General features: G+C 38.7%; 1 protein-coding gene across 1 annotated transcript in view; it reads left to right on the top strand.

Moving 5' to 3' along the window:
* Window positions 1-746, top strand: part of TBX20 (T-box transcription factor 20) — a 34,897-nt gene extending 34,151 nt beyond the window's left edge. The window contains exon 8 of the mRNA XM_076332294.1: window positions 406-746. Coding sequence (XP_076188409.1) covers window positions 406-746 — 341 coding nt within the window. The remainder of the gene's footprint in view (window positions 1-405) is intronic.
* Window positions 747-12,822: the final 12,076 nt, after the last annotated feature.

The following is a 12,822-nucleotide window of genomic DNA, read 5'->3' as shown; positions in this document are numbered from 1 at the left end:
TACTGAGGATCTGATGTAAAAAGCTACAAGCATGTCTTCAAAACAGGGATGTAATGCAATGAGATTCCACGTCAGAATAGATGCTTCAGTGTTTAGTGGCAGCATTGCAAGGTTCTTTAGTGTTTAATACCAAAATGTCGAACGTGCAAAGGTGATTTTACTGTTCAAGACACTGCAACCAGCTTCTTCAAATGCAAATTTGTCTAAGATGCAGTGATAAAGGACAGCAACTGGCAAATAATAACATAAAGAAAGATATAACTAGAGGTATTTGGGAAGTATTTCCAATGACAACTTGTCATTAAAATTAGCCCTGCTGTGAAAGACTTTTTCTCCCTTTTTGCTATTTTACTAGCTTTGTGTGTTGCAGTGCAAATGTCAGGCATTCTTTCTCTTTGCTTGCAGGGTCAGCTTTTACAACATCTGATAACCTGTCCCTCAGTTCCTGGGTATCCTCCTCAACCAGTTTTCCTGGATTTCAGCATCCACAGTCTTTGAGTGCCCTGGGTACCAGCACTGCATCCATAGCTACACCCATTCCTCATCCAATCCAAGGATCTCTGCCTCCATACAGCCGCCTGGGAATGCCTCTTACACCCTCTGCTATAGCCAGCTCCATGCAAGGTAGTGGCCCCACTTTCCCTTCCTTCCACATGCCCAGGTACCATCATTATTTTCAGCAGGGTCCTTATGCAGCTATCCAGGGACTGCGTCACTCCTCCGCAGTGATGACGCCGTTTGTATGATTGATCTAAGACAAGAGAAACATGAGATTTTAAACATGCAAGTTTGGTATGAAAAATACAAGGGACCTTCCTGAAAGGCCTGTGGCAGGAGTGCTGAACTTGTAACCAACCAGCTAAGAAAATGCATTATGGATATAGATTCCTCCGTTGAGGGATCACAAGAAGCAAGCATGCAGCATGGAGCTGCTCACGGATCTATGTGTAACACGGCCGAAATGGATCCCAAAGCTCCCAGGATTTTTGGTCACGTGCAGCTTGTTCCAAAGGTGCATTATACCTAGCGGAAAGAGATTATGTTTATGCAGCAGTGTACAAATTAATTGTGTATAGGTCTTTTTTCATACGCTAGAAGAATTCTGAAAAAGGCAATACTCTTACTCATCTTCATCTCTTCTTGTGACTGATGAGCATCTAAACAGTAAAAATGTATTGCTATAACTCTGAGCATGTTTTAGGCTATCTCAGCATACATTTGCTGGGAACAGGACAAAGTGGAGAAGGCCACCGTCCTTTTTAAAAGACTGGCTTATATTCACCAAAAGCGGTATTTCTTAGTTGCTACTATAATCCCAAAGAGAAAATTATTACCAAGTCTTTCTTTCTTTCTTTGTTTCTTTCACAAAACACTATCAGTTCCAAAAAAGAACTGTGTTACAGGACTGTAGCAGTAATGATGTATTCTGTCCTTCAGTCTAAAAAAAAAAAAAAGTTTGTCCTATATCCTAGGAGGAGCAATTTAACCGTCTGTTAAGGTATGATGAAGGAAAATGTTGATTTGGGAAATTCTGTCACTTAAACTTAGAAACCCAAGATATCAAATCAATGCTTGTTTGCTGCTGCGCTTGCCACTGAAGACCTGTTTCTAGCTGCAAATGTGTACCAGGGTAACCAAATTTCAGGCTAGATCAGTCTATAGACTCTCTAGCTCAAACTATAATCAATGGACTGGTGTAAGATGAGTGGCATTGAAGTATCCTTCTACTTGTTCTGATTTTCTTGGGTTTGGTCATGGCTGTTACTATACAAGCTGTTTGGCCAGGAAAATGAGGGTTGTACTGTCTGTTTTTCCATGTCCCAGTAGAATGGTGGAGTTTCCTTGGGAAAACATCAGTGCAGAACTTCACATGTAATTTTTTTTATTCATAGCTGCCTTTTTTGAGTTAGTAATTAGGGTTCTCATTCAAAGTTCTGTCTACTTTTTCTAGTATGTTATGGCTGATGCAACAGAGGAACTGTAGAGGTATAAGAAAAATTGACCTCTCTGCAGAGAGCTAGCATGAATCCTTTGCACTGCTGAAAAGAGTACCAGTGCGATGCTGGTTTTCTGCGTGGCGGGAGCTGGGATTTCACTGTAAATAAGAAGTCAACACAGAGTTTCTGTGTAGAGTTGCATCCAAGTTACAGATGATACATCTACTGATAAAAAAGAACTAGCAATCCAATCTCATATATTAAAGATCTGTGTAGAGCTGGAACACAGAATGGAAAAGAGACATCTTTTGGCACTATTCTCCTCTACTTTTGACCAGTGTGTGTTGGTATCATATGGTAAGAAGTGGAGTGCAGTACAGAGTCACCTATCTCCCATCTCAGTGACGTGCAAGGCAAGTCACGTGCCTTTTTTTTGTCCCATTGCCTCGTCTTAAATGCCCAATCACACGGAGCAATGACAACCTCCCAGGTTTTTCCCAGTTTCTATTGTAGGCCAGTACTTGCATCCCACAGATAAGGGGCATCTTTATGTATTTCCCAGTAGTTGAATTTAAAATCTTGTCAAATTGGCCATTTCAATTACCTCAGTTATCTGCAGTATCATCCTAATTTCCCTTTACTCACTGTTGGACCTGCTGGTAAAAAAATGACCTGAGGCAATTTGCAACTTTTGTGCTCTGTATGTGAATGAAAACAAACTGATTTACAGTTTCTGGGTTTAGAGCTACTACAAGGAGTTCCATAAATGCATATAATAAGCCGAGCTCTGCAGTATTTAAATGGTTTAAAATCAGACACTGAATTTGGCTTGATGTATGCAAATACTAGATTTTTCTCCAGGCTATCAGATTCACCTGAACACTGCATGTTGCAAGGTTGTGCCTATTCATGACCTGTTTTGATATAAACTCCCTATTTTTCAGGAAATTAGATGATACTGGCCCCACAACAAAAAAACCTCTTCAAGTACATATGTGATTCCACAGAAACAAGAATTTCAGGGGAGATTTGGAAGAAAATTTTAATCCCTCTTCCTCAGTTGGTTGACTTCTGTAAGAGTTGTGTGAAGGTCCTATGACAACATGCACCAAAGCCTGTGGGGAAATTCTATTTCTTTTATCCTTCCTTCTGCAGCTCCATTAACTCATCTGGAGTTGCAGGGGATACGGTTAGGTTCAGAATTCAAGCCAGTAGCTTTAATGCTGATACTTCCACCAGGAAATGGTCAAGTAAGTAGGCAGCTTTCACATGACTCCAGAAATAAGTTTGGAACAGGTAGACTGATTTAGGCATGCTTTACAAGTCACATAATGCCTGCTCATACATTGACCTGTCCTTCCTTCGTGAAGCAAATTCAGAGAAATAAACTGTACAATCTCTTTAGCCCTGTCCCAGTCCCAGTTCTGAAAACACCAATATTTGGCATGCAGAAATGCCCCTGATACTGCTTCAGAGAAAATTCTCCAGGCTCTTCCTGGAGAATTAAACTGGGTTTTGACAACATCATTTACAAAAATATTAAAGACAAGTGCTTTTCACTATGAATAAAATGTGATTCATATCTGAAAAAATATGGCAGTAGACTGTCTCTATATAAAAACATAAGCCCAACTCCTCATCCAAATTCTCTGTGATGAGTTTCATACTCTAGATGATGCAGAATTATCTGTTAAAAATCCACAGCTTGATTTTTCCAGTCAGATCAAGTCTTTCTCGGTGTGCTCATCCCTCCCCGCACTGCCCTCTGGCATATGCTGCTCTCCGATGGTTTAATTCCTTTGCATCAGAAACCCACCGGGTTCCCCACTAATGCAGAATCATGGGCAGATCCCAAGCAAAGGAACGAAGGCAGCTTGCGACAGCTTTCCCCAGGAATGAGGTCAATAGGTATGTCCAGTTCTCAGCTCCTCTTCTTTGCTCTCACGATCCTACCTCCAAAACCTGTTGTGTAGAGTTGAGGTGGAAGGGATTAAGTTCACAGAGACCACAGGATGCCCAACAAAGAGGTCTTGCCACCTCGCAAGGTTTCTTCTCCCTGTCCCTCTAACTGTCCTGTGGGCAGGGGGCAGCACGAGAGTGGTTCCAGAGATAAAATTCCTGCCCTACTGAAGTCATCCACAAATTTCTTGACTGTAATGGAGATGGGATTTCATTCAACATTCTTACCTAAAAATAAAGTCTAACTGTAAGAACAGTGACTGTAGTGACAGCAACAATATAGGAACTCTACAGAAAAGACTAAAAACCAACTACAAATCAGCTTTAGCATTGATTTCACAATTGGAAGAAAATGAATGTAAATTTGTAATTAATTGGTTAAAGAGTGAAATAGTTTTTCCTAAAAAAATTATCTGTACTACTTTGACAATAACTCAGTAATTTGTTTAAGGAGTTGCTGTACTGCTGTCAAAATTATATCACTTTCAGGACAGAACATCTGTTGCTGGTAGATGGTCTAGGAATGCCAAATACAATCTAGAGTTTATTTTCCAATATAATTCACATTTCATATCCCATGAGAAGTGCTCTTCACCTTTATGAGCTCTCTTGGCCGAGCAAACTCGTGCTGGTTTATGTTGTTGGTTTTTTTTAAAAAGGGTGGAGAGAACATGCCTGAATATGCTTTTCAAAGAGAATGATAAGATTATCCTCCGAAGTGTTACAAGTACTTTTGGGTGTTTTCTGGATTACCCTTTTAGCCATAGATAGTCAACAGCCTCAGGTCTTTAATCCAACAAAAGCATCCCAAAGACTAACAAAACTGACTTAGATGCATTTGTCTGATTTTTTTTTTTCGTCTACTTTTGGAGCCCTGAGAGAAGCTAGACATAAAAAACATTTTAAATTTGGCTGTTTGGTTTGCAGTATTGCTTTATATGGCCTGAGGCACTGCCAAAGACAGAAATTCAATGCCACTGGTTTCAGCGGTACTCTTCTAAGTATCAACTGACAAACAAGCACAGACCAAGTGGATAAAGGTGCAGAGTTTCTAATGGAAATGTTTCTTCATGAGTTCAAAGATGGTATGTTGTATGGTACCTAACATACTTGGCAGTACAGTCTATGAAATGCAATAGCAAATTTTCTCCCAGAAGGCTTTATCCGTGGAAGCCGGGACACTGCATGAGCGTGTACACGTAAGATGTTGCGGCTTCCAACATCCAGCAAACACTAACCAGCATTTGAAAAAGAACCTCTTTTAAACTGAAAATATTTTGGCTGGCAACTTGATTATGCACTACATCCTCTTTATGTGTGTGTACTACAGGGAAACAAAAATGTAAATGAAAATTATTGCAAAAACTTGGGGAGCTTTCCAAAACTGTAAGTTAATATAAATTGTGCTAATTTACCCCTAGATATGGGGTAAAAGCAACAGTGAGATCAGTGTAGCACTTTGGGTTCCTTATCTGGGAGAAAGCTGTGGCCACAGCGTTTATACTCATCATCTGCAGAGGGATGACATTCACTCGCTGCAAAATTATTTTTGGTTTTGGTGAGATCTTATTCTCACTGTTCCTTACAGAGTGTTTTCTGCTGCAGGAGATGTGGTTTCTTTACTAACCACTTACTTGCTGGCCAGAGGATTTATGTATTACTCTGTGATAAACTGCCCTTGCATATAGTCTCTAGCTTATCAAATGACAACTTCTTTTTCTTTATTTTATCTTTTTAAAAGAAAACTAAGCAGTGATTTAAGTAAATTCTGAAGTAACTTTTTATGATAGTTTAAGGACAAAAAATACAGTTTGCTGTATTTTACCTTTAGCACATTTAAACAGTCTTGTCTTTTTTTTTTTTTTTTTAATTGTACCTTCAGAAACATGAGGAAAGATTTGGTTTAAAAAAAAGGAAGGTAAAAAACTGGATGTAACCTCTTTAACAGAATGTACCACAGTTCTGCTGTTTGCTGTGTTGACTTTGTTGTTTATAATGCATTGCGTGAGCACATTCACCATGTACTGAAGTGTGTGTTTGTGTGTATGGGGTGGGGATAGGGGGAAATCTTTTTATGGAAAAAGAAGTTATGAACATAAACTATGAAGCAACATCTAATGAAAAGTTTCTTTTTAAGTGCAATATATTTATTTCTGCTAGAAATATAATATCAACATTATGTAATATTTGAAGCATTAAATGTTATTTGTAAACAGCTTAAAATTATATATATATATCACAAAAATTGTACAGAAGTGCAAATGTGTGGATATTCAGTTTCTTTCATTAAAATATTGGGTGTTTTGATATATCATTCTTATTTAGCCAAAGCTTTCTGCTTCTGTTGTTTTTCCTCTAACCAAGTCACTGAGTGCAGTGGAACCAGTGACAGATTTTTCTGAGAGCGCACAAAATCCGGTAGGGCTTTTCATCTGCAAAAGGGGGTCTAAATCTTGGATCCATACGGAGTGATAGTTGTACTGCAGTTAAATACAATCATAGTTTGCATATAGTTACACAAATGATTTTTTTCAAAGTGCTTTGCAATCATACTCAGAAAAATTGCTGGTTTTGCCACCGGAGCCCAAATAAGTGGCTGAAATATGGGGTTCCCAGGATCCCCAAGATAATAAACAGAGACCTAGGAAACATAGTCTAAGAAGAAAGTGGAAAGGAATTAGGTCTGTTTAGTCTGGAGAAGTGAAGATTATGGGAAAACACAATAAAGTTTTCAAATGTATGAAGAATGTAAAGAAGCAAGGAATAAATTCCTCTCCATATCTGCTGCAGGTTTTTATTTAATAGGATTTTATTTCTATTTTAATAGCATATATTAAAGCAAGGGAGAGCTACCCGAGACATCTAAGATATTCAAAGAAGAGGGATAGTGAAGCACAGCACTGGATTGCCTAGAGAAGATAAGGAGCAGTGTCTATCACTGGAAGTCTTTAAGAACAGGTTGAACATGCATTAGTCAAAAATGATGTGATGAGAGCTAATCTCGCCTTGGGACAACCAAATGATCTCTTGAGGTGTTTCCGAGCTCTCTATGAGAGCCGTCCCTTAAAGCAGCTTCTGACAAAATCCTCATGTTGCTCCAAAAGTTTTTGTTACACACCTGTAGTTCAGCTTGTCCTCAAATTGAGATCAGCTGCTGGGTCTTTTGCAGTTAGTTCACAAGGGTCGCTGGCTTACAAAGAAACTCAATGTGATAGAAGAGCTGCAAGGTCCTAACGAACAGTAGTAGCCTTGCCTTAATTTAGTTTTGCCTGTGAATGTGAGCAAGGAGAGAACAGCCTGAGGTAATTCAAATCCACTTTTAACTATGCTGAGTTGCAATCATGCATTAATATGTCTCTTTTACATTTGGAATATATGAAAATGAGGACAGCTCACTGAGTTGGTAACCGTATATGATGCCTTTTGTCTCGGTATTATATTTTTATGTCATCTTGGTAGCAAAAAACATGTATTCTCTCATGGATATTCAGTCCTGTGAAGGTCTTTTGCTTAACCTCAGGCTAGGGGGCTTTCTTGATTACATATAAAACTAAGTGCATGCATGGGCACTTTCCTGAATCAAATATTGGCTGCATGCTGATTCAAGATGTAGTTATGCTAATGGTTTCACTGAAATCAGTAGGCCTGTTTGCTTAAAGTGTAATCAGTGCTTAAGTATTTCGGTGGCTCTACAACTGTAAAACTCCTTGTGCTTTGTAGAGTCAAGACCTTTGGGAACAAGTTGTCCGTGCAACAAACACCTGTATAATTGGGGCCTTTATTTGCTATTGTCCAAAGAGAAACCAGGGGATTAAATAAAGTGAAGATTCTAAACTGCCTCCCAGTACGGTTACTCTGATGAGTAGTCATGATGACTGTAGGCTGCCTTGTGTTTCACATTTAGAAAACAAATTTATATCCAAATTATTTATCTTGGAGATAAGCAGTGCAGAAAATGAATGATTTGGAGAGTGATATTTTTCTAAACTTCCTGTGCAGAAGCACGATGAATGCACTGATATAATGGTATGCTAGCAATATGGAGCAATAAATGATATTTTGAATCATGAGTTCAAAGACCATTTCAAATACACAAAATATTTAGATTATACACCATCAGTTCAATATATATAAACTAACAATAATCAGTAATGATAATTCTAAGAATAAAGAATTAAACTGTCAGTGGTCTAATGCCCAAGATCCATATTAAAGTTAGTCATTGGTATCAGGGTTGGTTAGCGAGGTTCTTTGGAGACCTTTGTGGGAACTACAGAAGCTGGTCCTTGTTCTCCATAGTAATAACCAGAGGGACTAAGAAAAACCTATGGGAATGCCTACCAGAAAAGTCTGCCAGAGAGGTTTTTTTGGAAGAGTAGCATGATAACTGCTCCCAATGCAGGGAGTATTAGATAATTCACCACTGCAGCATTTTTAGCTCTGCTAATATAAAATACATTTTTACCAGATTTTGCTGGGTCTACTTGTATTTTTAAGGCTTTTTAGGTTGGAAAACAGGTTTAATACAGGGACTGCACTGACTAACTAATTTGTCGAATTAAAATCAAGCAATCATGCTGAATCATTTTGGTCTATTAGTTGCCTTTGAATTGTTTTTATTCTCATTGTGAATCCTGCCAGGAATATGTGCAGTAATTTTTGAGTGGCTTCGGGTTTCTGTGTCCTAGAGAATCTCCTGGTTTTGACTCATGTTTTTACCGACTTCATGAGTGCCTGCTTCGAAGTTCTGCGCTCTCCTGTGTTTGGAGAAGGGTGGTTAGCAGAAAAGGTGATGAGATGAATGACTGTCCTTCAGATATGCAAGGGGCACTCAGTTGCTCTTTGTCTGTTTTAATTCAGCCAGCTATTGCAGGGGACTAGCTCAAACAGTAAGATGAATTAAAGAAGGGCAAACGCTTGCAACTGAATCAGTAATTGATGATATTTAGAAAAAATAACCCCCCAAAAGGTGGAGGTGATTTAGTTCCTTGAACAGCTGCAGCTTTTCCCTGTCTAGATGCTTAACGTCTGGTCATTTGTTCTGAGATTCGTAGAAGGGAACAAGTACGTAGCATAAAATCTGTGTCTTTTATCTGCATCAGAAGTCTGTTATCTACTCTTTCAGAGGCAATGCATTCATATGCCTTTGTCACCTCAAACAAGAATTACTACTGTGCTTTTTACCTGGGTCTCTGTCTTATGTCATCTTAAAATGTCTGAAAGCAATAATATGGAATTGCAGAAGTTCATGACGTCTTTACTTACAGCCTGCACTGTCTTCCAGTCAGCTTCTAGGGACAGTGCATACCGCAATTTTGGCTATAAAATACTAAATCATTTGGGTTATTTGGTGTCATCAGAATCCATTCTCTCTCCTTTCTCTTTGAGTTCTCACAGAGCTGGAATAAGCTGTGATTCTTAAACTGGTAGTCTGTGCTTAATAGGGGCTGCTGGAATCGGGCTGCCTTCTATTGGGGGTCTTTCTATTGAAAATCACTCCTCCTGTTCTGTCTGTACCTGCATTTTTGTATGCTTTTATGAGACAAAAAGTCTATTGGTCTTCACTGGTGTTCTCTGGTGTGAAAGCCGAGTGTGGGAAAGAGCAGGTTTTTTCTGTTTATCTTACTCCCTGTCTTAAAGTCATTGTTGATACATAGTCACTTACAAATCTATTATTATTTCTTCTTGTGCTCTCTCATGGATCGATCCCAAGGCAGCCAAAAGAAGAATTAATTTTTATCTTGATGCAAATCATTGGCTGTAAAATTTGCATTGATAATGTCCGAACATGTACCCAGGGCTTTGGAATGGCAGGCTTCAATTACTTTCCTCTGAATGTCATAGCTTTTAGACTGGAGACACCAGTCATACTACTCATCTTCAATGATACTACAAATAAGTAAGTCGTACTCAGGAGATTTATCAGCCTCGCTTTATTTAATCAATCTGTTTTCAGTTAACATAGTTACCCCAAACAGTGCATTTCCAGAGAATGATTAGATTGTTTCAGATGGTTAAAGACTTTGGCCTTCTTTGCTCCTTCATTTTACAACACACTAGGAACCTCGTGCATTTTTGCATGAACATATAAAAGTCTAACACTTGTGCCCCCTAATTTCCTTTACAGGGCTTTAAACATTTTTCAGTTGTTCTTAAATAAATTAGTATGTACCATATAGCCTGCCTAGCACTTAAGAAAACTTGGCACGGTTTCCAGTAGTTCTGGGCGGGCAACTACTTGTGTTTTCAGTCACAGAAAATGTTTTCCTTCCTACATGCCTGATGATGGAAAAGACTAACAAGGAATATTATAGGCTGAGATTTCAAAGCCATTATGGATGTAGATGCACAGCTCCCACTAATTTTAGCAAGAATCATGCTTCTAAGTCCTGTTTTGAAAGTCTTAGCTATAGTGTTTGCTATTTTGAATGGTTTATGGTTTTTTTCGGAGACCAGCCTAAACATTTTATCATCCCTTCCCAAAACAGTATTTTAAAGCTTCTTTTGCTCCATGCCATACCATGCCTTTGTTCTCCTGTTCTTTCAACCTTGGACAAACTGTTAGAGAACACATGGATACTTCCTTTTTATTTGCTACCTCAATAATAAAAGCACTCATCTAAGTTGCAGAGGTTGATTTCTCTTTTTTTTTTTTTTTTTTTTTTTTGGTGGGGTTTGGGACATGTTTGCTTTGGTGGATCCTCTTCTTAGGAGCTTAGTTCTTCTGTGCTTTGCAGACGAAGTCTATATACCTGTCTCAAAGGCAGAGCTGCCATCTCGACAATATAGGCAAAACTGAATTTTGCTGTCCGAAATATGAGGGATGGGCTAGAGCTGTCTTGCCACAAAAGAAGCTGGGAGAAGTCAGAATGTAAAATTACATGGAGGAGCGTAGGATCAGCACGCTCTTACTGCAGCCAGCAAGCGGTGTCTCCAGCCTTGCTCCTGAGCAGCTGCTGCTGCCCTGCACATTCGAGTTCCTCCCACAGCAGAAGCAATACTTTTTGCTCTTCAGGGCTTCGGTATAGGCAGCAATGCAGGCAGCAGGTTTGGGACTGGTCTGTTCCCCCCGTCCACCAACATACCAGCACACAGACTATCTGATGTTGAGGAAGCGCCTTGCCAGCTTGTGCCTAGAGCCGCTCAAGGCTGTGGATTCCCCTAGTGATCTAGAAGCCTGAAAACCAAGATCTGCAATGTTTAAGTCTCTCTTACACATACAAAAACTTAAGACTTAAATTTTTTTTTAACACTTGTATTATTCTGGAAATGTGAATTTATAATGCAGCTGTGATGAGATGGATGCTTTCACCAGAATGAACACACTGGAAAACCTAGAAAGACATAAATAGCAACTGTCCGGATGCTACAGTAGAAATAAATTGGAAGCTCATCATAAGATCCAAGTGGGTATTTAGAGTTAGTGTAAATAGAAATACCAAATTAAGCAAATAACATGTAATTTTGAGATGAATTGCTCTATGAGCCACGCATAAAACTCTGCACTGACTATGCACTGTATGATAACAGGAGACTAGGGGAGACATTTTAAAACCTAAAGTCACATGAGAAACTGCAAACCACAAAAGAGAATATTTTACTAAAAGTCATACGTGCAATATGATCATAAACAAAACTACAGTATGGTTAAAGACAACTCTAGCTTAGGAAGAAGGTTTCCATTATCATGTAACCTGAAGGCAAACCAGATCATACATCCAAGTTTCAGCTATACCCGATCCCGATTGAAGAAAATGTTAAAAATCACCCGTTAAGCACAGGAAAAATGAATGCTTATCCTAATTTTTGTGTTAGAATGCACTACTAATTCCCTATTTACTGCTTTGGTTCTGGAGTATGTCCACATAAAATAACTTGCATGGCTGGGGCTAAGCCAGTTACCTAAACACACAAAGACAACAAACGGGACAACAATAATGGATTTCTGCCTTATCTGTGATTCATGACACGGGCTGAGCATGCATCCATATGGAGAAATTATTCAGAGAAGACGAAAAGGACCCCAGAAAAGGAAATGGAGAACTGTATATCATCTTCATTTAAATAATGAAAGCCATAAGAATTAATAAGTGCACCAAGCTGTTGGAATAAAATTGAGAAAAGAAACAGAGCTCTGCAAAATTTCCCCCACCAATTGAATATGACATAAATAATCTTAAAACGAACAATGACTTCATTTTTGTTTTACTCCACACTTCACTGATGTTGAATTAACGAATGCCTTAAAATAGATTTCTCCATGTGAAGTTGCTTTGAAAAGTAGCACTTGCAAGAAGCATTTTAAGCTAGTGAGGAAATCACAAGTTTAAAGAAAAATGCAAGCCTTTGCAAAAATGTTCTGTGATAGTCTGCACTTTTGCTAGTAAAGAAAGCCATGATTCTTAAACATGATAAAGTTCAGGCATAAACCTGATTCTGTAAGTGCTATGTATCTCTGTGATGGAAAGGACTGTAGCAGGGAGCTTGTTCATGAAACACAAATGTGGTTTCAGCTATTTTTACTGGATTTCCTTATTTATATCTACAAGACGTTATAAACTAGTTGTTTTACTTTGCTCCACCCAACCTCACGTGTATCGGATATCCAGACATAGAGCTGTAAAGTACAAGACTTTTTATAATTTGAATATGGGATGGCTGCAATCCCCATAATCTGACTTTTAAGACTAAAACATTTCATTTCAGCATTAGGGCACCCTTTTCTCTCCCCCCTGCCCACCGAGACCCTGTGATTTTTATTTTGTAATTTTACTGTGACTTTTGTGATATTCTACTGTTTTTCTTAAAAGCATAGCCATGAGAAACAAAATTTCATGAGAACCCCAGCTCCCATTTAAAAAAAAAAAGGGGGGGGGGGGAATAGTTGAAATAAATCTGCTCCAAAATTCAGGATAAAAAAAAATCT

Source organism: Aptenodytes patagonicus, chromosome 2 (assembly GCF_965638725.1).
Source record: "Aptenodytes patagonicus chromosome 2, bAptPat1.pri.cur, whole genome shotgun sequence".
Taxonomy (NCBI): Eukaryota; Metazoa; Chordata; class Aves; order Sphenisciformes; family Spheniscidae; genus Aptenodytes; species Aptenodytes patagonicus.
This window is presented reverse-complemented; position numbering and strand designations above follow the sequence as displayed.